The 26,650-nt window shown below is 40.6% G+C and overlaps 1 protein-coding gene across 1 annotated transcript in view; it reads left to right on the plus strand.

Moving 5' to 3' along the window:
* The window catches only part of PRKAR2B (protein kinase cAMP-dependent type II regulatory subunit beta), a 106,476-nt gene that overhangs the window by 43,950 nt on the left and 35,876 nt on the right, over positions 1-26,650 (plus strand). Inside the window, exon 3 of the mRNA XM_021102599.1 lies at positions 21,301-21,353. Within this exon, the coding sequence (XP_020958258.1) occupies positions 21,301-21,353 (53 nt within the window). The remainder of the gene's footprint in view (positions 1-21,300; positions 21,354-26,650) is intronic.

Below are 26,650 nucleotides of genomic sequence, written 5' to 3' on the forward strand. Positions count from 1 at the left end.
TTCATCTGTTGATGGACATTTGGGTATTTTGGATTATTAGAATCCTGTCTGTTAGCTGATTCTTAGGTTAGACCAGCTGCCCTGAGGAAGGCCTCCATCTTTGTCAAAGGCAGCTTCTCTGATGGCTCATGAACTTCCTTTACAGCCTAAGGGGACATGTATCCTGAGCTCACTACCTTTGCAAATCAGAGACAGTTGATGAGCCCTGAGTTCTGTTTGTGAGGGATGCTCCCGTCACTTTTCACCACCTGCCTATTCGACTGCAGGTGACTCAATTGGATCTGTCCTCTTATGTTGAGAAACATTACCATTTTATGATAGACTAAAGCTTAACACTTAGAATAACAATAATAACAATACCAGGCAAATGTTGCTTCTCTTCGAAAGAATGGAACTTTATCTTGCATATCAGTTCATCTAGATACTAATGGAAAAGCCCCGAAGAAGAAATAATACTTTACATTTATGCCACACAGTTTTCAAAGAGATAAAGTGGGAGACTAAAGGTCACTGTAATTTTCCTCTCACAAACTTTTTTGATATTATTTCTTCAGAACATTAAGAGCAACCAACCACCTGGCTCCCTCATATTATGCAAAATTACTGCATTTTTAAATCTGCTTGGATTTTTTTTTCTCCTAGGCTTGCAGGTGTTTTTAATTTGTGAGAGAACTGCTTTTTTGTGCAAAAAAAATGTTTTTGGAATGCTTATACTCCAATAGCTGTAGAAGAGACAGCTTTGTGTCTGGTTGGTTGTGCTCTCACTTAAGTTACATTAAAAAGCATTTATTGTGAGTTCCCTTTGTGATGCAGCAGAAACGAATCCAGTGGTATCCATGAGGATTCAGGTTCAATCCCTGGCCTTACTCAGTGGGTTAAGGATCTGGCATTGCTGACTTGTAGGTCTCAGATGAAACTTGGATCTGGCATTGCTGTGGCTGTGGTGTAGGCTGGCAGCTGCAGCTCTGATTTGACCCCTAGCCTGGGAACTTCCATATGCCACATCTGCAGCCCTAAAAAAAAAAAAAAAAGCATTTATCATGAACTCAGTTGCAGGACACTGTTCAGTGAGATTGCTAAAGAAGAGTAATAAGGGAGTTCCCGTCGTGGCTCAGTGGTTAACAAATCTGACTAGGAACCATGAGGCTGCAGGTTCGATCCCTGGCCTTGCTCAGTGGGTTAAGGATACGGCGTTGCTGTGAGCTGTGATGTAGGTTGCAGAAGAGGCTCAGATTTTGAGTTGCTGTGACTCTGGCGTAGGCCGGCAGCTACAGCTCCGATTCAATCCCTGGCCTGGGAACCTCCATATACCGTGAGAGCGGCCCTAGAAAAGGTGAAAAAACAAACAAACAAAAAGGAGAGTAATAAGATTTAGCTTGTACTCAAGCCTGGGTAAGCGCTGACTCTGTACCCATGACTGTCCTACCAGACAGTTGTAGGACAGCACAACAGAGTTGCCATCACTCTGATTCCACTGCACATACACTCTGCAGAGAGCATGCACTCAGAAGAACAGATGGACAATCCACTCAGTAAGTTTGTGCTCTCAGTGGGTGAGGGGGAGGTAGAGATCCACCCTTCCTGCTGGCTTGCTCAGTTCCTGTATACCTCTCTGAGTAAGCGTTTCTAGGTTTGAAGGTATTCATTTTCCACACACCATGGCTTCTGAATGTAAACCAGCAACTTCTGTTGCTCACCTGCAGAAAAAGCAGTCTGTTTTAATGCTGGAGGGAAGACCCATTGTTGTGGACTTAGTGCCAGACCATAAGACTGTCATCAGCAGTGGCTTTCTATGTGATTTTCACGAATAGCATTGACTGGAGGAGACTTCAGCCTCATATATTGTTTTTAGAATTTAGTCCCCACATAGTATGTGATTACACCCAAATGAAGATACAATAAGGTGCGTTCTGTTTGTCTGCATAGAAGGAAACATTTAATCTTTAATTTAACTTGTGTGCTTAGGGAAAGTGTCAGGGAGGATGTGGCGTTTGTGCAGAGCTTTGAGGGGAGAGTAGGATTTTGATAGGTGGGACTAGGGAGTGGAAGGGGTGAATTTCCAATGTGATAATAATGGGTTGAGATAATAGTGAATGGTCTAAAAAGGTTAGAAATGTATGGGTTTTATTTATTTTATAACAGTAGGAGAGCAGTCTCAAAAAATAGATTTGGATCAGATCATGGGGGACCCTTGAAAGTCTTGGTTAGATTTTGGGCTTTGTTCTGCATATTATGCAAAGCATTACAAATTTTTGATCAGAGATCTGTCATACCCAAGAATGGTCAAGATGTTTCAAAATAGGTCCTTATTGTCTTCCCCACCCCTTCACCTTGGTATTACCTAGGGACAGACTAAGAAGAGGTAACCTCTTCCTCAGTTTACCCACACAGGTAATGGTTCAGACTGCGTTACTCAGGTGTGTGAACTAGGAGGAACTGAAGGATGAGTTGGACTGTCAGTGCATTATGCTGTTACTGACATATGTATTACATGTGTTACAAAACCAACAATTTGGTCTTATAATTATTGCTTTATGTACCCTTGTCTTTTAAAGTAAAAATTAAGAGGAAAAAAAAGCAAAAAATATGTATTCGTATACTCTTTTCTTTCTTTCTTTCTTTATTCATTTTTTTGTCTTGCTGTCTTTTCTAGGGCCACATATGGAGGTTCCCAGGCTAGGGGTCTAATTGGAGCTACAGCTGCTGGCCTGCACCACAGCTACAGCGACTCAGGATCCGAGCTGGGTCTGCCACCTACACCACAGCTCACAGCAATGCTGGATTCTTAACCCACTGAGCAAGGCCAGGGATCATACCTGCAACCTCGTGGTTCCTAGTCGGATTTGTTAACCACTGAGCCATGACGGGAACTCCGTGTCCACCCAAATGTTTTATAAATTTACCCAAATGTTGCCCTTTTTTGGTGCTTATCATTTCTTCCTGCTGATTCAAGTTAGCCTTTGGTGTCAATTTCCTTTCAGCCCGAAGGGCTTCCTTTAGTGTTTCTTTTAGGACACACCTGCCAGCAGTAATTTTTTCTAGTCTTTTTTTATCTGAGAATGAATTCGTTTCACCTTCATTTTTTGCAGGAGAGTTTTGCAGGATATAGAATTCTTGTGAGATGGTTTTTTTCTTTCAATTTGAATATTCCATTAGTGCCTTCTGATCTTCATTGTTTTTTGATGAAAAGATGAGAACATTAACTGTTTTATTGTTTCCTTGAGTATTATAAAGCTTTTTTTTTTCTGTTTTGAAGATTTTCTTTGTTTTTGACTTTTAATAGTGTAGCTAAAATGTGCCTGTATGGGTTCTTTTGTGTTTATTCCAGGCTAAGGTTCACTGAGCATCTTGGATCTGTACATTAACATTTTTCATAAAATTTGGGAGTTTTTTGGCCATTATTTCTTCCTTTTTTTTTTTTTTTCTACCTCTTTCTTTCTCTTTCTGGAACTGCCATTATGTGTTGGTTAGTATGCTTGATGTTGCCTTCTAGGTCTCTGAAGCTTTCTTCGTTTCTAATCCTTCTTTTTATTCTCTCTGTTCTTTAAATTGAATAACTTCCATTAATGTTACTTTAAGTTCCTTGATTCTTTCTTCTGCCAATTCAGACTTGCTGAACCCATCTAGTGAATTTTTCATCTCAGTTATTGTGCCTTTCTGCTTTAGAATTTCATTTTTTTAAAATAATTTTTACCTCTTTATTGAGGTGTTCTATTTGTTGAGTCTTTGTCATCATACCTTAATTCTTTAAACATGGGTCCTTTAGTTCCAAAGCATCTTAATTTGCTTTGAGGTCTTTGTTTGAGAAGTCTCACAGCTGGGCTTACTCAGAGACAATATGCATTGGCTGCTTTTTTCCTGAGTATGGAATATGCTTTCCTGTTTATTTGCATGTCTTACAAGTTTGCTGAGACTGGCATTTTTAGATTAGGTTTTGTAGCAATTCTGAATTCTGATTTATTCTATCTCAGGCTTGCTGTTGCCTTTTTTTTTTTTTTTTTTGCTTTGTTTTGTTTAGTTTAGGAACTTTGCTGGGCTAAATCTGTGCATTTTGTCTCCACCCTGGTATATGGATGGCAGTGTCTCTGCTTTTTAAAATTTTTTAAACATTTATTTAAAAAAAATTTTTGGCTGCATCTGCAGCATGCAGAAGTTCCTGGACCTGAGATCAAATCCACACCACGGCAGCTACTTGAGCTGCTGCAGTGACAATACCAGATCCTTAACCTGATGAACCATAGGGGAACTCCTAAATTTAATTGAAAAAAAAACTATAATTCTGGCTCCCCAGAGGTAGTACCTGTGTCTGCATGGCTTAGTGGTCAGTCAGTGATTGGTTAGAGGTTATAGTCAAAGGCTTTTGAGCTGATGGATCCTTGTGTGAGTTGGGGAGCATGTTCAAATTGTAGGTAGCTTTTTTTCCTGACAACCATCAGACTGTTCTCTGTATCTGTGAGTTGCTTTTTTTGTTTGTTTTTTAAAGATTCTGTACATGTGAGCTCATATTTCATTTGTCTTTCTCTGTCTGCCTTACTTCACGCAGCATGATGGCCTCAATGTCCATCCATGTTGTCACAGTTGGCAAAATGTCCTTCTTTTATGCTGAATAATATTCCATTGTAAAAAAAATAGTAACGATATTCCATTGTATATAAATAGCGCATTTTCTTTACCCCTTCATCCATTGATGGTCATTTAGGTTGCTTCCATGTCTTGGCAATAGTAAATAATGCAGTGAACATGGGAGTACAGATGTATTTTTGAGACACTGATTTCATTTTTTCCAGGTAATTACCCAGATGTGGAATTGCTGAATTGTATGGTAGTTTTATTTTTAATTTTTTGAGGAATTTCCATAGTGTTTCCAGTAGTGGCTGCACCAGTTTAACAATAATGCACAAAGGTTCCTTTTTCTCCACATCCTCTCCATCACTTGCTATTTCTTGCCTTTTTGATAATAGCCATTCTATCAGGTGTGAGGGGACTGTCTTATTGTGTTTTTTTTTTTTTTCTTTTTGGTCATGTCTATGGCATGTGACAAGTTCCTGGTCCAGGGATTGAACCCACACCATAGCAGTGACCCAAGCCGCAGCAATAACAATGCCACTTAACTCACTGAGCCACAAGGAGGCTCATTTTCCTGGTGATTAGTGATGTTGAGCATCTTTTCATGTCTCTGTTGGGCATCTGTATGCCTTCTTTGGAAAACTGTCCTTTCAGATCCTGTGCCCATATTTTAATCAGATTGTTTGTTTGTTTGTTTCTGTTAAGTTGCTTCAGGTAGTTTAAGAGGCTATCCCAGCTCTGCCATCTTCGTCTTCTCTGTATGCACAACAGCCTCATGGACAGCCGTGGTGTGTGAATAGCTTGGGGCCTGTCCAGTTTCTCTTGCATGCCCACACAGCCTGCCAGTGGGCCATGGTTGTTTGGAGAGCATTTGAAAAGCTCTTCTGAGGTTGCCTCATTTTTTTAAACTTCTAGTTAGTCTGTTGGTCTGATGTTGGCTGCAGCCAAGACCACAACCTCCAGCTAGATAACCTCTAGCCTTCTTGTTTATCTGCCACAGAGATCGTCATTACCAACTGTATTGCTGGGCATGGATTTTTTTGCCCTCTCTTCTTAATCAAGTTAGCCTCTTCCAGCAGCAAATGGAACAATATTACTGCAAAATTGAACCCTTTCTTCCAGGGATTGAAGCTGTGTCCTCATGGATACTAGTCGGGTTTGTTAACCACTGAGCCACGATGGGAACTCCCATATTGTTTTTTTTTTTTTCGTTGAAAATTCTTTAAAATCACTGTCATTTACTGCCTCACAAATTGTGATTTTTTTTTTATTTTCCCTTTAAAAAATAGAAATGGAATTTTTCTTTTCTCAGGATTAATTTCTTTTGGCTTTAAATAATGAATAAGCTGGACTGAATTGTGCGTGTGTATATATACACATTATATATTACAAGTCTTTGGATGTTAATATGCATTGTTTTGTTAAATTAGATCATATTTTTCTAAAATAGCATTGAAATTCTTATTAGACTTCTGATAATTACATAGAGAGACTTAATTGAAAAATATTCCTGTGATGCTTACATTTAATTTTATTACTAAATCTGGACAGTGGGAATTGACTAAATTATATTCCTATAACTCTAGCTATATTTAAGTCCAGATTTCACATCCATGAATCATCTAGTCAAATAATATTGGCTCTAGAAATTTATTAACAAATTAGAATAATGTAGTTTTTTTCTTCCTATATTTCTTTTAGAGGTACATGCTAAGAAGTGTTCGTCTCAAAAACAGTAAAAAAATTATTTTTAAGCTTACAGTAGCTCTATTGCGTATGACGGGAAAAATTATATTTTGATAAATGTGAGTATATCATTCATTACCAGCTAGAATTTGTGTTCGTATTACTTTAATGTGATTCAAGGTCTCAACCAAAATAAAATGCCAAGGGATGATCACATTAACTGAACAATAGAGCATTTGCACAAACTCTTGGAAAGCTATTTCTTGGCCATTTAATCGAAGGATCAGAATCCAATTTTGATTTCTTCTTGGCTGTTAGTTTCTGAAAACTCACAGTATGCATGAAATATGATGCTCAGCAATTTCCCTTAGAACCGTTTCAGCAAAGCATAAATATAATTTCTCTTACGGTGCTGTCGTCTGGTACAAACAGATCCACTTGCTGTGTGCTCTTAGTGGTTCTAGAGAGTATCATCGAGGAATTACAGTGACCAATAGCGAACACATACATAGGCTTTAAGATATTAATGGTATCAAAATGTGTGCTCAATTATTCTTAAGGCTTTCTGTTTATCTTATGCTTGGTCATGTATAAGTTTTTATACTTTCTTTTTAAAGAAAATGTATTTCTTTAAAATATATTTGTGATTTGGCATATGTGCTTTGGAAAACTGGGTCCCTTGATTACTTTGCATTTGACCTTTCTTGGATCTTGTTCATTGCTCCTTTTCTTATAGAAGGAAAGCTGCTGGGGGACCCCTGTTCCATGAGAGGGAATGAGGGCTTATATGGTATTTATTTCCTCCATTCCCGAATCCCACAGGCTACTCATGGCCTGTGACCAGTGGTGTTCTGTAGAATATTTGAGTCTGCCCTGTCCTGGATTCCTCCTTACAGAAATATTTCATGTTGACACGATTCTTTTCATAAACCCATTGTCCTCTTAATTGTGCCAGAGTGCTTACAAAAAAGTTAATTATTAAAAGAGGTGGGAGTTCCCGTTGTGGCTCAGTGGTTAACGAATCCAACTAGGAACCATGAGGTTGCGGGTTCGATCCCTGGCCTTGCTCAGTGGGTTAAGGATCCGGCGTTGCCGTGAGCTGTGGTGTAGGTCACCGATGTGGCTCGGATCCCGCGTTGCTGTGGCTCTGGCGTAGGCTACAACTCCAATTCAACCCCTAGCCTGGGAACCTCCATATGCCGCGGGAGCAGCCAAGAAATGGCAAAATAAGTAAGTAAGTAAATAAATAAATAATAAACAAAAGAGGTGATGGGTATTTTATAGACTGAATTTATATGGGTTGAGCATGTGGTGGAAAGAAAATGGATTGAGGATAGATTCAGTGATTGAGGCTACCCACTTCATATCTAAAGTTTTTAAATACTTTGGAACCCAAGTCTAGAGTAAAAATTTACTTAGCAGGTATATATGGGTTCTGACATAGTCTACCCTTTGTTTTTTCTTTGGAGGCAGTTTTGAAGAAAAATTCATACTTAAAAATATATATAGGAAGTTCACTTGCAGTGCAGTGGGTTAGAGACCTGGCATTGCCACAGCAGGTCACAGTTGTGGTGTGAGTTCGATTCCTGGCCCCAGAACTTTCTTGTGCCGTGTGTGTACCAAAAAAAAAAAAAAAAAAAAAAAAAAGAGAGAGAGAGAGAGAGAAAAGAAAAAGAAAGATAAAAATATATGTATATAAATGATGTACAATATTATGTTAGTTTCATATTTGCTACATGATTTGCTATTTGCAAACATTATGAAATGGTCACTGTGATCATTCTTTTTTTTTTTTTTTTTTTTGGTCTATTTAGGGCTGCACCCATGGCGTATGGAGGTTCCCAGGCTAGGGGTCAAATTGGAGCTATAGCTGCTGGCCTACACCACAGCCACAGCAACCTGGGATCTGAGCTGCATCTTTGCCCCACACCACAGCTCATAGCATTGCCAGATCCTTAACCCACTGAGCGAGGCCAGGAACCGAACCTGCATCCTCATGCATGTTAGTCAGATTTGTTTCTGCTGAACCACGATGGGAACTCCGATAATTCTAGTAATCATATGTCCCCATACAGTGTTCTTATAATAATATTAATCACATTCCTTATGCTGTATGTTACATCCCTGGGACTTAGTTATTATATAACTGGAAGTTTGTACCTCTTAATCCTCTTCACCTATTTCATCTGCCTTAACTCCTCTCTTATGGCAACAACCTGTTTTCTGTATCTGAGTCTGTTTTTGTTTTGTTTGGCTTTGGTTGTTTTGTTTCTTAGATTCTTCTTTTAAGTCAGATTATGCAGTATTTATCTTTTCTCTGTCTGACTTATCTCACTTTGCATAATACCCTCTAGATCCATCCATGTTGTCACAAAGGGCAAGATTCCATTTTTATGGCCATGTAATATTCCATATATACATTGAGCATACACAGCAGGTTTTTTATCCATTTAGCTATGGAAGGACACTTAGGTTGCTTCCTACACAGTGAAAACAAAAGATTAAAGAATGTTTTGGTTTCTGTAGCTTTCATAATAGAAAAATAGCAAGTGATGGGCAAATTCCCATTTGTTTGAAGTTCTCTGTTGCTGCTGATTTATGTATCTTAGTGACACTGATCTAATAGTGATCTGAACATGGTGGTTTACTTGTGAAGTATGAATGGTTCTTCTTTATCTTTTTTTTTTTTTTAATGGTCACATCTGTGATATATGGAGGTTCCCAGGCCAGGGATTGAAATCTGACCCACAACTGAGACTTGTGCTGCAGCTTCTACCTATAGCCCAGGTGTGGCAACACCGGATCCTTCAACTCGCTGCACCAGGCCAGGGATCAAACCTGTGCCTCCACAGCAATCTAAGCCGCTGCATTTGGGGTCTTAACCCCTACTCCATGGTGGGAATTCCAAGTGGTTCTTGATAGTACAGTCACTTAAAGAGGAACGGCATACAGGTTGGAGAAGTTTTTAGAAACATAAAAATAGAGAAGACTTGGTAAATTATGCAGTCTGATACCTAACTAACTCTCTTAGTAAACACAAGAATGGTTTTGTAATGAATCAGGGTGATTAAGTGAAATGTTTAATATTTCTCAAAAGCTTATGTGATAGTAGAATATTTTCCAGTGAAAGTAACAGGAAAAAAATTTATAGAATTTTTTTAGGATTGGTAATTATATGTATGCGATGATTTAGAAACCTGCCTGGATGAAGGTGTAAAACGGAGTTTTTTGTTTTTTTTTGGTTTTTTTTTTTTTTTTTGTCTTTTTGCTATTTCTTTGGGCCGCTTCCGCGGCATGTGGAGGTTCCCAGGCTAGGGGTCTAATTGGAGCTGTAGCCACCGGCCTACGCCAGAGCCACAGCAACGCAGGATCCGAGCCGTGTCTGCAACCTACACCACAGCTCATGGCAATGCCGGATCGTCAACCCACTGAGCAAGGGCAGGGACCGAACCCGCAACCTCATGGTTCCTAGTCGGATTCGTTAACCACTGCGCCACGACGGGAACTCCCTAAAACGGAGTTTTATAGAGAACTGGAAAGTGCTTTTGAGGGGCTGATTCTTAACCTTGGGGGGAGGTAAAACTAACTGGATTAAGTGGAAGCTATGTTTCTATCATTTCACCAAGGCATATTGGCTAAAATTTTCACAGTAAAATTTTCCGGAAGCGCCCTTAACTGAGCTTGGGATTATTTATTCACTTAAGTACTGCTTAATGAATCCTGCTAATGTTTTTGCAAGGCACAGGATGTATTTATATTGCTCTCTTTGTAGCTAAAATATAGGCAGTAACATAGTAGATAAAATGACCTTTTAATATTTTGATGTAGGAAATAGTAAAATGTTAAGTTTTATGTTTATTAACTTAGTATTCAATTAATCTTTGAAAAGCAGTTTTAAGGGCGTGGTAATGATTGTCCTCAGAGTTTGTGAGCCTTATGCCTTATGATTTTTAAGTGAAGTTTTTTCCGTTTGCAAGGTTAATTTCAATACTCCCCCCACCACTTCTAAGGCCATAATAGAGAGAAGGAAGGAGAGGAAACTTTGGGTTTGGGCATCAGCTTGTATTCTCTCCACTGAGCACATAGTAAGATGACACTTCCCTGTCTCCTTGAAGTTAGGAAATATCACATCACTTGTCCTGTGAAATCTAATATGTATTCCTTCTTGGCAGAGGTGACATGTATCACCTCCAGGCTGAAGCTTCGGGAGTATAGGGGAGGAAAAATTCTCCTGTACCCTCTTTGGGTCTCTGGCTGAGTTTAAGAATTAAACTGACACAGGGAGTTCCCACTGTGGCTCAGTGGGTTAAGAACCCGACTATTATCCATGAGGATGAGGGTTTGATCCCTGGCCTTACTCAGTGGGTTAAGGATCCAGCCTTGCCATGAGCTGTGGTGTGGGTTACAGATAATGGCTCGGATCCAGAATTGCTGTGGCTGTGGTGTAGGCCAGCAGCTGTAGCTCTGATTCGACTCTTAGCCTGGGAACTTCCATATGCTGCAGGTGTGGCCCTAAAAAAACAAACAAACAAAAACTAATATAGGATTAACAGGAGAAAAGCTTACGAATTTTATTGCATTTTTACATATACATGGCCTTCACAAGAAAATGAACACTTGAAGAAGTGAGCAGCCCAAGAGGCTTTCATATCTCTCACACAAAGAAGCAATAAATTAGTGAAGAATTGACGACACAGAGGGGTTTGGGCTGTGCGTAGTAAACGGTGAAGGAGTATTAAGGTTTGTTCATATGGCCTTCTCTGCCCTGGTGATAAGAATTTCTCCCTTCCTCCTGCTACAGGGGGAAGGTGCTTTTACCTGGGAGGTTTATCTCCTGCTTTCAGGAAAGAAGGGGAGAGAGTAAGGAGAGGTCAGAGCGACCTTCCTGCTTCTGGCATTTTCTCAGACCCCTTCAACCTAAGATAGTCAATATGCCAAGGTGTCATGTTTTGTGGTGCTGTGTTTTGGGATACTGTGTCTTGAGCCCCCTCAGGAGTCAGTGATTTGCCGTTGTCTTGGGGACTGGTGACATTCTGAATGGTGGCAGCTTTGTCAGCGTGCAGCCCTCTCTGAAGACCACATGAGGCAGGGTACCCACTGTCCTGCGATAGACATGCAGTGTAGGCAGGAAGCAAACTTCTGTTGTTTTAAGTCAGGATGATTTAGGGATGCTTGTTACTGTCATGGAAGCCAACCGACTCTGCCAGGTGCAGTTTCCATAAGTCTAAGTGTCCAGGAAGTGAGGCTAAAGTAATTATTCATTTCTTCATTCATTTTTGTTAACATTTACTCTGGGCCATTCACTCTTCCAAGTGCTGGAAATACAGCAGTGAACCAAACAATCTCCTCCTCTCTCAGGAATCCTTTTTCCAGTCTTCATTAATTATTTAGGGGGTCTCTTTCTGCAAAGCCTTGATCTCTGAGCAGCAGGTCACCCTTTCTCTTCTGTGCTCCTATGCACTTGATGCACCTTCATTGTGGCACTAATGCTATCCTGGTTATGCGATTTCTGTCTTGCTTTCTAGGCTGTGATTGCCTAGAGAACAGGTGGTTATTTACGGTGCATAGTTATAGGTCACAGTCAAAGTAATAGAAAATATGTAGATGAGACAACTTATGGGATACTGTAGATACTTGCATCAATCTATGACTCTTTGTTATCATCCCCCATATTTCACATACTGTTGGTTTTTTGTTTTTTTTAATGAATATACCAGACTTCCTATGGGTCGTTTTGCTTGAATGTGATTTGGGATCAAAACATGAACTTCTTCTGTATTTTGACCTACTTTCCAAATGCCTTACAACTTAAGATGATCACCGATGTGCCAGAGCAGATAGGCACCAAATTATGTAGGAAGAAATGTGGGGAAAGGGAAAATCATTATGCCTCTTCCCTTTACTTAGTTATACCTAGCACATCTCTATACCAGTATGCTGCTTAATCTTATTTTTATTATTGCCTTTCCCCTAAGTCTTTTAAAGCTATTTCTTCCTAACTGCCCCCGATGAGATTTTAATACCACAGATATACTGTATATCTTGTTGTGTTTTGTATGTTGTGTATGTGTACTTTATATTGGGGGGAAAAGGTAAGTTTTTTTTTGGCCTCTTCCCCCATTTAATCTTTTTGTTTGAAAATGAGGGTCTAAAAAACGAAAAGAAAAAAAATGCATGCCTTAAAGTAGTATTTGTAAAAGGTACATTTTTCCCCCTTTGTAGGAGGACATTTCCACTTCAATAAGCTAAGTTTAACCATATTGAATCAGAACTCTGTTGTCTAATACACCTGTGCTTTTATAATAGCTTTATTTTAAGCTGATTATCATTTAAATAAATATGCTAAAATCTTCACACATTGAGAACATTGGCAATGTAAACTTTATACACTTTTGTATACTTTTATAGAGTCAGTTTTTTCTCTGGGTTTTAGATCCCTAAACCATGCAGTCCTTCTATAAAGGCCATATTTGCTTTTGATGCCTTCAGCAAATACTTATTGAGGTTGTACTGTGTGCAGGGCTCCGTGCCAGATGCTGAGGCCCAGTGGCTCAGGGAGCCGGGCCTGCTTCCTTTATCCTTTGTGAGCTTTGTCAGAGCTAGCAGGTTATGCAAACTTGTCCAAGTCAAAGTTGATTTGACTGTGCTGATTTTTATCATTACCAGCAAAGGACGGTGGGCCCTTGCTGAAAAACCCTGAGAGTTGGTGTAATCCCTTGTGTGGTGTAATAGGAAAGATACTTGGTCTTTGTCCCTGTGCCTGGCACAGAGCTCCTAAAACACTTGGGCTCCTCCTGAGTTGCCCTGGTGTACCCACTAGGTGATTCTTAGCTGAGGGGCTCCTGGATGGCTTCAGAATGGGGGCTGGGCCCAGAAAGACCAAGCTTTGATTAGAAGTTTGAAACTTGCAGCCCACCCTCGGGGAAGGGGAGAGCGACGGGAGATGGGGTTAAGCCCCAAAGGACAGTAATGTAATCAGTCATGCCTGTGTAATAAAACCTCTGTAGCAACCTCCAAATGACAGGGTTCAGAGAGTTTACAGACTGAGGATCACATCAAGGAGCTGGGAGGGTGGCACAGCAGAGAGGGCGAGGATGTGCTCCATCTGTTGCCATATCTTACCCTGTGCATCTCATCTGTTTGGCTGTTGTGGGTTTTTTTGTTTGTTTGTTTAGGCCTGCACCCTCAGCATGTGGAAGTTCTCAGGCTAGGGGTTGAATTGGAGCTGCAGCTGCTGGCCTACACCACAGCCACAGCAATGTAAGATCCATCCTCATGGATACTAGTCAGATTCGTGACTGCTGAATCACAATGGGAACTCCCTGTTTGGCTGTTTGTGAGCAGTATCCTTTATTATAAACCAGTAAGAGCGAGGAAAGCACTTCTGAGTTCTGTGAGTTGTTCTGGTGGATGATTGAACCTGAGACGGGTGTCATGGGAACCCACAATTTATAGCTGGTTGGTCAGAGTAGGGGCAGCCTGGGGATTGCAGTTGGTCTCTAAAGGGAGGGAGAGTCTTGTAAGACTTCATCCTTTATCTTGTGGGATCTGCTGCTAGCTTTGGGTAGACAGTGTTGGAATTGAACTGAGTTGTTAGACACTCGGTTGCCATCAGAGAGTTGAGAAGTGGTATTAGAAAATGTATTTGGTGTCAGGAGGAAAAAGAAACCCTTGTCCCTTGTCTGTCCCATCATGTATGCGTGTGTGTACATATGTGTGTATGTGTAGTTCATGAGAAGATTGAGGGCCAGGCCCCAGAAGATGCAGAGCCAGTGTAGTTCTCACTTTCCTCTTTTGTCTTGCAAACTCTCACCATTGTCTGGCTGCTCCAGTGCCCATTATACTGTCTGCAATGTGGGAAACTGCTGAAATTTTTGGAACGTTCTAGATGGCTAATGTATTGTCCAAGTACATATATGCAGAACATAATAGGGAAAACTCAGTGTAGATTTCACATAAAGAAAAAATCTCACGTCTGTTGCTGAACAGATTGCAGCATACAGTTTTAGGCTCAATTTCAGACTGCCCATGAGAGATGCGGTACATTTCAGAAAAAAAAAAAAAAAAGTACGAGGCCGTTAGGTTTTCTGGAGGCTTTGGTTTGAGGGTCCATCCAAACTTAGAGTCTTTCATCCATTTACAGATATTTACTGAGTTCCTAGTCTTTGCTCCAGGCCTCTTGGTGAACAAGACAAAATGTCTTCATTTTCCCTCATTTTCTCTCTCTGCCTCCATTTCTTGGAGGAACAGTGTAGGATTTTTAACAAAGAAGAACTTTACTTATTTATTTATTTTTGTCTTTCTGCTATTTCTTGGGCTGCTCCCATGGCACATGGAGATTCCCAGGCTAGAGGTCGAATTGGAGCTATAGCTGCCAACCTGCACCACAGCCACAGCAACATGGGATCCAAGCTGCGTCTGCGACCTTCACCATAGCTCACGGCAACACCAGATCCTTAACCCACTGAGCAAGGCCAGGGATCGAACCTGCAACCTCATGATTCCTAGTCGGATTCGTTAACCACTGAGCCCCGACGGGAACTCCAAAGAAGAACTTTACATTCCTTCATTCATTTATTCATCCGTATGTTTTAGTCTATAGTACAGGTGGACTATTAGAAGACATTTAAAGGGGATATCAGGTTTGCTCCCAAGGCCCTTCAAGCTTGTTTGTTCATTAATCGGCCATTAATTAAAAAAAAAAAAAGTGCATAGAGGAGTTCCTGCTGGGGCCCAGTGGGTTTAGAATCCAGCTACAGTGGCTTGGGTCACTGTGGAGCTGTGGGTTTGATCCCTGGCCCAGGGCAGTGTGTTAAAGGGTATGGCGTTGCTGCAGTTGAGGCGTAGGTCACAGCTGGGGCTCAGATTCAATCTCTGGTCCAGGAACTTCCATATGGTACAGCCATTAAAAAAAAAAAAAAAAAAAAAAAAAGTTTATGGAGCCAGGCAGTGTGCCAGGTCAGTGCCTGAGAAATATAGAAGTGAACAAAGCACACAAATGAACAAAGTCTCTGAAGGGCTACAGTCCCAGCCTGGAGAGGCAACATCTCCAGGTAAAGTGGGGTCAGTGATACTAATGAGCTCTGCCCACACTCTAGGGACAGTGCAAAGGGGACATAGCATCAGGGTGGCTTAAGTCAGCTCTGTGTAGATGAGAGGTCCACACGTGACTCTTTTTAAGAAATTTTTACTTAAAATTTTTTTTTTATTTTAGTTGATTTACAATGTTCTGTCAGTTTCTGCTGTACAGCAAAGTGACCCAATAAACACGTGGCTCTTGATCTGACTTTTAGTTGGGGCTGGAGGGGCGGGATGCTTTAGAAAGGCAGAAGTGGAGGAGTACCCATCAGAGGAGGCTGTCCTCCGTGTCAGTGAAGATAAGGAGGTGTGAGGCACACAACTGCAAATGCTGTGTTTCGATTTGGGTGTAGGGGGTGGCAGTAGATGAATTTTAATATAGCGAATTACACATCAGTGCCAAGGACTAAACCTTGTAATATTGGCACGACAAATGGGTCAATGAAATGATAGCCCAGAAATTGTCAATAAACAAACATGTGATAAGGTAGGTATCACAAGTCAGAAGGGTGTTAAATGGTAAATATTACAGGGACAGTTGATTATTGAGAAAGACGATAGATTCTTACTAGTGAGAAATTTTAGTCAAGAGTTTAGAGGCTTGGAGTTCCCGTCGTGGCGCAGTGGTTAACAAATCCAACTAGGAACCATGTGGTTGCGGGTTCGATCCCTGGCTTTGCTCAGTGGGTTAACAATCTGGCGTTGCCGTGAGCTGTGGTGTGGGTTGTGGATATGGCTTGGATCTGGTGCTGCTGTGGCTGTGGCGTAGGCCAGCGGCTACAGCTCCGATTCAACCCCTAGCCTGGGTACCTCCATATGCTGTGGGAGCGGCCCAAGAAATGGCAAAAAGACCAAAAAAAAGAGAGAGAGAGAGAGTTTAGAGGCTTGAAACTTAGGTTTTAGGGAATTAGGATTTGCCTCTGGGGATTAACATTTAAGATCAGCACCGAGGAGTTCCCATCATGGCGCAGTGGTTAACGAATCCGACTAGGAACCATGAGGTTGCGGGTTTGGTCCCTGCCCTTGCTCAGTGGGTTGATGATCCGGCGTTGCCGTGAGCTGTGGTGTAGGTTGCAGACGCGGCTCGGATCCTGCGTTGCTGTGGCTCTGGTGTAGGCCGGTGGCTACAGCTCCGATTCGACCCCTAGCCTGGGAACCTCCATATGCCGCGGGAGCGGCCCAAGAAATAGCAACAACAACAACAACAAAAGACAAAAAGACAAAAGACCAAAAAAAAAAAAAAAAAAAAAAAAGATCAGCACCAATCTAACACTGATGCACCTTAAAGGACATAGTATCTTACCTACCATATCACCTCACTGGACATGTAGAGCCCTGAGAATGGCTGGCTTCACAGGCCCCACGTTCACCAGGACTTTTAAGTTTGGTTTAATGTTCTGCTCTCGCCCTCTTGAAATTCTTCATTTTTGAAGATGGGCCTGTATTTTCATTTTGCCCTGAGTCCTGCACGTTGTGTGTCTGTTCTGCCTGTGTGGTTGGCCATTCCTTGGAAGAAACCGAAAGCTACGGAACCAAGCTTTAGAAGTGGATGTTTCCCTGGGCTTTTGGGGAGTTGCAGTAGCACAGTCAAGAGTCCGGGCCACATTAGCAGGGCCATCTGTGTCGTGTATGGATGCCTCGGGCTGACCCACACGGATGCCATTAAACATTCAATTTGTTTGACAGACTCGTTCTTCCTCTGGTCTCCTTCTCATTGAACATCCTTTGAATTGTGATTTGGCTTTTGCTGTGGCCTTCCTGCAGGGAGAGAGCTGGCCTGTCACACTGACTCCATACTGCTTCAGGAAGTTTGTCACTGAGCTGGCATTCTGGGTGTTAGGCATCAGGGAGGTTCTTTAATGGGAGCCTGTCTCCAGGAGAAGATCTCCTTCTATTAAATTTTTTAGAGGAAAGACTGAGATCCAGGCATTGTGCTGGCGAGTTTACCAAAGCTGGCAAGTGCAGAACAGTGGTTAAGAACAAGGCCTGGAGTTCCCGTCGTGGCTCAGTGGTTAACGAATCCAACTAGGAACCATGAGGTTACGGGTTTGATCCCTGGCCTTGCTCAGTGGGTTAAGGATCCGGTGTTGCCTTGAGCTGTGGTGTGGTTCGCAGACGTGGCTCGGATCCCGCGTTGCTGTGGCTCTGGCGTAGGCCAGTGGCTAGAGCTCTGATTAGACCCCTAGCCTGGGAACCTCCATATGCCGGGGGAGCGGCCCTAGAAAAGGCAAAAAGACAAAAAAAAAAAAAAAGAAAGAAAGAAAGAAAAAAGAACAAGGCCTTTGCATAAAAAGCGGTCAAGTTCCAACACCTGATGACTTCATGGTTCAAGGTGGATGAACCATGAAGTCATCATGCTAAATAAAGAAAGCCTGTCACAAAGGAACAGCTATTATATGATTCCACTTATGTGAACTACCTAGAATAGGCAAATTCATAGAAACTGAAAGTAGATTAGAGGTTACCAGGGGCCGGGGGCAGGAAGAATGGAGAGTTATTACTTTATGATTTCATGGTTTTTGCTTAGGGCAGTGAAAATGTTTTGGAGATAAATAGTGGTGACATTTATTCAACATTGTGAATGTACTTTATGCCACCGAATTGTACACCTAAAATAGCAAGTTTTATGTTATATCTACTCTTACCACAATTTTCTAAAATTAATAATATACCAAAAAGCATTGAATATATACTTTATGTAGGTGAATTGTATGGCTGTGAATTATATCCCAGTAAAGCTGCTTTCTAAAACATTAAAAAAAAAAAAGAAAGAAAAGAGCTCTCATCTTGGCTCAGTGGTAACAAACCCAACTAGAATCCCTGAGGACATGGGTTCGATCCCTGGCCTCACTCAGTGGGTTTGGGATCTGGCGTTGCCATGAGCTGTGGTGTAGGTCACAGATGCAGCTCGGATCCTGTGTCGCTATGGCTGTGGTGTAAGCCGACAGCTGCAGCTCTGATTCAGTCCCTCACCTGGGAACCTCTATATGCTGTGGGTGTGGCCCTAAAAAAGATCAAAAGAAAAAAAAAAAGAGAGAGAGAGAGATCAAGGCCTTTTGAGTCAGCTAGACGGTCCTGGAATCAGGGGATCAGGTATAGGTCCTGTGACGTTGCAATGTGTGATCTTGGCCAAGAAACATAACCTGTTCTATTCTTTCATCTGCCAAGTGGTGATATGACACCTGTCTTAAGGTTGTTTTGAAACTGAGGAAGGAAATATTTGGTAGGTCAGGGTTTTTCCACCTCCGCCCTGTTGACATTTTGAACCAGATAATTTTTGGTTGGGAGGAGGGAGAGCTATTCTGTGCATAGTGGGGTGTCTAACAGTAGCTTCCCCTTAACCCCCCCCCCACAGTTGTGACAGCCAGAATGGCTCTGGACATTGCCTCATGCCCCCCTGGGTGGGGAGAATTGGCTGGTTAAGAATCATTCACTGGCCTAGGTGTATAGAGCAGAGCCTAAAGAAAGTTTCCGGCAGGTTTTATAGCAATAATGACAGTCATTGTGCGAAAGATGATGAAACTCCTGAGGCCATCCTGAGGCCCCTGGAAAGACATTTGTCAGCCTTTCACCTGACCTCTGCTCTTTACATTTCTACATCCACGCCAGAGTAAGGCCCACATGGATTGAAAAGTAAATGCAAAAAGGTCTACCTTTACAAACTGAAGGAAAAGAGAAATAACTGATCTTTAGACTTGCAAATAAAGAAGATTTGCAAATACCAAACTCGAAAGCAGTGGTATTTTTGTGATGTTTATCATTGGGTTTAAGTCATATTACAGAATAGCACTACATTAAATATCACTATAATAATCACTACATTAAAAATAAACAAGCATGCGTAATTGTTGTATACCTGATAATTATAGTGAAAAAGCAAACTGGAGTTCCCTGGTGACCTAGTGGTTAAGAATGCAGAGTTGTCACTGCTGTGTGGCTCAGGTCACTGCTATGGTGCAGGTTCAGTCCCTGGCCTGGGAATATTCACATGTGGCAGGTGCAGCCCAAAAAAAAAAAAAGCAAACTGGATAGAATGATTGTAAGAAATATGATAAAGTGTGGTGTTAAGAATTAAGAAACTGGAGTTCCCATCATGGCTCAGTGGTTAACAAATCCAACTAGGAGCCATGAGGTTGCAGGTTTGATCCCTGGCCTCGCTCAGTGGGTTAAGGATCCGGTGTTGCTGTGAGCTGTGGTGTGGGTCACAGATGTGACTCGGATCCCGCGTTGCTGTGGCTCTGGCATAGGCTGGTGGCTACAGCTCCAATTGGACCCCTGGCCTGGGAAGCTCCATATGCCACAGGTGCGGCCCTAAAATAGACAAAAAGACAAAAAAAAAAAAAAAAAAAAAAAAAAAGAATTAAGAAACTGGTGTAAGTCAAAAAGAAACCAAATACTGGAGTTCTGTCATGGCGAAGTGGTTGGCGAATCCGACTAGGAACCATGAGGTTGCGGGTTCGGTCCCTGCCCTTGCTCAGTGGGTTAACGATCCGGTGTTGCCGTGAGCTGTGGTATAGGTTGCAGACACGGCTCGGATCCCGCGTTGCTGTGGCTCTGGCGTAGGCTGGCGGCTACAGCTCCGATTGAACCCCTGGCCTGGGAACTTCCATATGCTGCGAGAGCAGCCTAAGAAATGGCAAAAAGACAAAAAAAAAAAAGAAAGAAACCAAATACAGAAGTAAATTATTATAAACATTTGAAAATTGTTCAAATTCAATAATAATTTTTTAAATTAAAAAATTTTTTCATTTACATTGGCAAAGATTTTGAGCAGTAATATCTGCCTCTGATGTACCATTTAGAGGACTCTCCTTACAGTCTTTGTAGGACACTGTATGGGTACAGTCTCACTGGAAAAAAACTTGGTGATAAGTATGCCTTAAAAATTGTCATACCTTTTAGTCCCTAAATAACATTTGGAAGTAATTCCACAGCAAAATCTGAAATGTAGATATATATTAATGCGTGAAGATGTTTCCTGCAAGGTTTTAATAGAAGCCAGCTTTGTGTCTAGCATTAGGGGAGTGGTAAGTTATGGCTTATGATAAATAATTAGCAGTCCTTAAAATAATATTAACAAATATTTCTCATGGCACAAAGAATTCTTACAGTATTAAATGAAGAATGAATTTTTAAAATTGTGTATCCAGTATAAACTTAGCACAGAATAAAGACTTGAATATGCAAAATGTTAATAGCATTTGTTCCTGGAAGATTGAATTGTGGGTAATTTATGAGAGTTACTCGTAACTGTATATATATATAGATATTTTTTTGTCTTTTTGCTATTTCTTGTGCCGCTCCCGTGGCATATGGAGGTTCCCAGGCTAGGGGTCCAATCGGAGCTGCAGCCACTGGCCTACACCAGAGCCACAGCAACGCGGGATCCGAGCCGTGTCTGCAACCTATACCACAGCTCACGGCAACACCGGATCGTTAACCCACTGAGCAAGGGCAGGGATCGAACCCGCAACCTCATGGTTCCTAGTTGGATTCGTTAACCACTGCGCCACGACAGGAACTCCGTAACTGTATAATTAAATTGATCACCTCATAGTTCCTGGAAGATTGAATTGTGGGTAATTTATGAAAGTTACTCATAACTGTATAATTAAATTGATCACCTCACACGTGTGTGTATGTTTTTATGTGTTTGTTCTTTTAGGTAATTTTTTGATCTTATGCATTTCTGTAGTTTGGAAATGAAGGTATAGAAGTTAAGCTATGTTTTTCTGAATAAGAGGGGAAAAAAGCAGTTATCAGTGTCTTAAAGTTACAGCTTTATGTTTTAGTAAATTCTTTATAAATTGAAATGGCAAACTGGTTTTGGGTAGAAGACTGCTTGCCCTGGATGAGGTGAATTAATGTTTTATTTTACACCACAGTATTCTTTTTGTTCATCACTTTTTAAAGATTTTGTAACACGTTTTTTAATGAAAATCTTTAAAACATCCATTTTTATTTTTATAGTGTGTGCAGAAGCTTATAATCCTGATGAAGAAGAAGATGATGCTGAGTCCAGGGTATGTAATTTACTGAATATATTAATTTTAAATAAAACTCCTGTCCTGGATAAGGAAAACAATAATAGAAAAGCTGTTGACAGGTAAGATAGGTTAACAGGAGGCATAATGGAATTATTCCTAGTCTTATCTCTGATAGCTTTCTTTTACTTCAAGTTCTGTATAATTACTTTGATCCACTTTGGATAAAAAGAAAGATGAACGTAAAAACTTCCTGCAGTTGTGGTTTTATTTCTCTTGCAAAAATATAGTCTCTGATGAACATATTTTTAGCTGTCTTTCCCATAGTGATAATGTTATTTTTCTTAGTATTTCTAGCAAAGAAAAATACTAGGAAAAGCCTTCTGCTCCTACTAATTTATCACAACAGAAGCTTATTCTAAAACGACCACAACAAAATCACAATAAAATTACATCTAAAATGTCAGTACAGCAGTTATTATTTTTTAAAATCTGAGTCTGATAGTTTGCTCAGAAAATGGTACCTTGGAGAACATATTGTTTTTGCAAGAATTTGTCCAGTTTGGTTTGAAGCAGTTTTTAAACTGTGTCCTTTAACTCTGTTCTCCTGTTATTTATTTAGTAAAAAGTAAACCAAGTAAGAGATGACTGAGCCTGGAAATGGAAAGTAATCATTTACTTTTTTTTTTCTGAGTACATACTTTACAAAAAAGCTCCTTTTTTTTTTCTGTCTGGCTTTAAAAAATAAAAACAAAAATCTTTTTCCATAGCTCTGAAAAATACTTCAGTTAGATGGGGTTTTAATGTAGGAAAGCAGATACTGTGTCCCTAAGCCATTACATCATTTTTCTCCCTGAAATATAAGTAAAATCTAGTGGTAGGACGATCAGGAGCCTTAAATGACACAGAGGATTTTGGAGGAAATCCCAATTCACCCCTGTCCCTGCGGGGATTCCAGCACCAGGTACTCATTTCTTGGTTCGAGAACTTACATATTTTGATAAAATCTATAAATTCTAGTCTGAAATTACATTGCCTTAGGATCAGGGTATCTTTACTAACGTGTAATGTGCTATTATGACTCCACATGGTCTGAAAAAACAGCCCCTCCCCCCTCTACCCTTTGTTTATGTATCTTGCAGAAACAATAACAGGCGACTTTGAAGACAGCATTCTTTGTGTATAAATGTGTATGATAAAATTTAGTAATTGAGATGCTTGATAAGCCGTTTTAACTTAGTAACAATCTAAATTAAAAAACATCTAAAAATGCAGTTTGGAAAAAATATACAGTATTTCGTGAACTCGAAAACTCTTAGCTACCATTTGATGCCTGTGATAAAGTGGTTTGGCTGGATCACTCTAACGGATTTCTAACCATCTTGTTGGGAAGGCTCTACCAGTTAAGATTCATTTGGTCGTGGGAAAGAACCCAATCATATTGAGATAAAAGAAAAAAGAAAACATGGGAGAATTATTGGACATATGCTTGGAAATCTTATAGAAATCCTGAGAGTGTTAAAGAAAACCCCACACTGTGGGCAGGAGCCAGCCCGCCTCTGGGGTCCTTACACAGCAGTGGTGCAGCACTCAGAGTTTTGTCATTGGAAGGGACTCAGCTGCCAATCACTCTGTGTCTCTCTCAGTTTAAAATCCCAGTTTCTCTGTGGAGACTTTCTCACAGACCTGACTTTGGCTGGGGGGCCAGGCCAAGGAGTTCCAACTTGGCTGTGGCCAGTTATAAGTGAGACCATCCTGCAGCCCCACTCCTGGATGTATATCCAGAGAAGATTCTTAATTCAAAAGGACACATGCACTGCAAAGTTCATTGCAGCACCATTCTCAATAGCCAGACATGGAAGCAACCTAAATGTCCATCCACAGAGATAAAGAAGGTGTGGTATGTATCTGCAACGGAATATTACTCAGTCATAAAAAAAGAATGAACTAATGTCATTTGCAGCAACATGGATGGACCTCAAGATTATCATACCGAGTGAAGCCAGACAGAGACAAATATCATACAACATCACTTATATGTGGAATCTAAAAAAAAAATTAAAAAAATGATACAAATGAATTTATTTACAAAATAAAAATAGACTTGAAGACCAAGAAAACGGTCTATGGTTACCAAAAGGAAAAAGGGGAAGGGATAAATAAGAAGTTTGAGATTAACATATACACACTACTATATATAAAATGAACAACAAGGACCTACTATAGCACAGGAAACTATATATTCAATATCCTGTAACAACTTACAATGGGAAAGAATCTGAAAAAAAAATCATACGTATGTGTGTGTACATATATAACTGAATCACTTTGTTATATACCCAAAACTAACACAACATTGTAAATTAACTACAATTTTTTTAAAAAGGTTAAAAAAATAAATAAGGTCAGTTTTGGAGAAGAAGGCATCTTTGTGGGTTGGGCATTCACCCAAGTTGTCCCCTGTAACATCCTTCAATGTGACTTTAATAGTTTTTGGTCATTATTTTATTAATGATGTATTAATCATTATAATAAAGTGTCTTGGACTCTCCATTAGGTTGACTTTTATCTAAATATGTTACTATAAACTATTTTTTGTCTTAGATACTGTAAGGCAGTTTGTACCATAGCCCTTGGAAATGATTGGTACAGATTTCAGAATTAATTGGTTCTAAACAGATACTAGAAAAAATGTAAAGAAAACATATAATGTATTTTGAGAAACTAACATTTCATTTGGACATTTTATCTTATTTCAGAGACTGTTTATATTATTAAATCCTTAAATCTCAGGCTAGTGTAAATAGGTATTCTTTGATATTATTCAAAGAAGAATAATTTATTTTTAAAGTTTTTATTAGAATATAGTTGACCTAACAGTGTTGTATTAGTTTGAGATGTATGGCAAAGTGAATCAGTCATACATATAAACATATCCATTCTTTTTTCCCATTTAGGTTATTCACACTATGGAGTAGATTTCCCTGTGCTATACAGTAGGTTCTTGTTACAAAGAAAATTTAAATACTTAAGCTTGATTTTGGAAAATAGCAGATTTTAGTTGGAGTGCCTTTAATAAGTGAGAATGTAAGGGTTATGTACATCTAGCATGTAGAAGCTTGCAGAAAAGAGCCAGTGAATTTAAGAGTGGAGCATTTCTTTGTTCTGTTACTCAGTGTTTGGAGAGGGCCTTCTGCCTACCTGGCCAGGTGCTGGGTGTACAGCAGTGAGCGCGGTGGAAAAGCCCCTGCCGTCTTGGAGCTTAGTGTCTAATAGCAGAAGCTGACAACAGCCAAGTTAACCAACAGTCATAAATCATGAAGTGTTAAAAGGACAGTGTCACAGGGTGTGGGAATTAAAACCAAATCCAAACCCCTAAATCACCTGGGTCCCTAGTTAAATGGAGGAGTTGAAGAAGGCTTCTTGGACGTGAGACCAGAAGGATGGACGTGGCAAGAGTCTTGCCAGAAACCCACGTCCATCAGCACGGAGGAAGGTGGAGACTCAGTGAAGGTAGCTGTGGTTGGGGCTGAGTGGCTGAGGTGAGGGTAGCAAAGGAAAGGAGTGGGGATTTAATTCTCCGAAGCCGTGACGGAATCCATCGAGGTTTTAATTTGGCGAATGGGGTGTTCTGACTGAAATTTTTAAAAGGTTACTTTTCAGCTCTGTGTGGAGAGTAGATTGGACAGATAGGAAAATACTTGTATAGACTTCCCTTGATTAACAAAATAGATGGGGTGTTTAAAGAAAATTGTCGGTCTTATTAATTAGTTTTTAAAATTTTTTTAGTTGAAATGCAGCAGAAATTTATAGCAGGAATTGGCAGACTTTCCCTGTAAAGCTTTTATTTCTTGAGAATTTTACCTTTCTTGGATAATAAATACTTTAGGCTTGGGGGGCCTGTACAGATTCTGTCGCAACTGTTCAGCTCTGTTATGATAGCTTGAAAACAGACATAGACAATACATACATGAATGGGCGTGGCTGGGACCTTTAAAACTTTATTTACAGAGAGTTCCCTGGTGGATGGTGATTAGGATTTGGCGCTTTTACCACTGTGGCCAGGGTTTAATCCTTGGTCTGGAAACAGATTCCCCCATCAAGCTGTTGCTTGCTGCAGCCAAAAAAAAAAAAAAAAAAAAAAAAGACACTTGAATTTCATGTAATGTTCACATGTCAGGAAACAGTATTTCAATTTTTTTTTTTTGGTCCCCCCAATCATTAAAAATGTAAGATCATTCTTAGCTCAGGGGTCATACAAAAAGAATCTGGCCTTTGAGCCATGGTTTGCTCACCCCCGTTTATAGTATAAACTTGGTGGCCACCCTACCTGGGATGAATCCCAGCTCTGCAGCTTCTGAACTGTGTGACGTTGAGAAAGTTACTTGGTCAGGTTAATTTTCTTAACTCTTCTCGCTTGAGAGAGCACATGGTGTTTGTCTTTGCCTCACTCATTTCACTTAGCACTTAAAATTCACCTATTTCATGAGATCTGTTACTAGGATAAAACTAGTCAATATTTAAAGCCCTTAAAACAGTGCCTGACACATAGTAAATGCTACATAAATATTTGTTTAACCAGTAAGATTTTTTTTTATCCTGAAATCAGAAATAAATTCTAATAGAAAAGAAAGTAGCCTCTAGTATAATAAAAATCACATTTGGAGAGTTCCCGTGGTGGCTCAGCAGGTTAAGAACCTGACTAGTATCCATGAGGATGCAGGTTCGATCCCTGGCTCACTGGGTTAAGGATATGATGTTGCCAAAAGCTGAGGTGTAGGTTGCAGCTGCAGCTTAGGTCTGGTGTGGCTGTGGCTTTGGTGTAGGTCGGCAGCCGTAGCTCCAATTTGACCTCTACCCTGGGGACTTCCGTATGCCACAGGTGTGGCCCCCCCCCGCCAAAGGTCATGTTTAGGTACCCTGCTGAAGCGTTGGTTATCCAGATACAGATCTCATCTGTGGGGTCACACCAAACCCAACAGAAAGAAACAAGTCTTTGGGAGCAGGAGACCATCTTCTGAACAATTGGGTGATACAAACTTTAACAGGGCATAAAGCAGGCAGTCTCTGTTCCCTTGGGTCCAGAGACCTGCAAAATGGAGTGGAAGGCAGAACGCTCTTTATAGGGTCAAGAATAAGGAACAAGGAAGAGAGAACCAGAAAACGAATAAGGAACAAGGAAGTAAGTTTGGAGCCCAGAGTTGGCTTGGCTTTGGGGGATTGACTGGTGATACACTGTGTTTCTGATGAAGTGGAACATTTATAGGGACACAAGAGTTATCTAAGCTTTGATTTTGCTGCCACAGTACCCTGGGCAGAGGCGGCTCCACCTGGGA

Source organism: Sus scrofa, chromosome 9 (assembly GCF_000003025.6).
Source record: "Sus scrofa isolate TJ Tabasco breed Duroc chromosome 9, Sscrofa11.1, whole genome shotgun sequence".
NCBI classification, from domain to species: Eukaryota; Metazoa; Chordata; class Mammalia; order Artiodactyla; family Suidae; genus Sus; species Sus scrofa.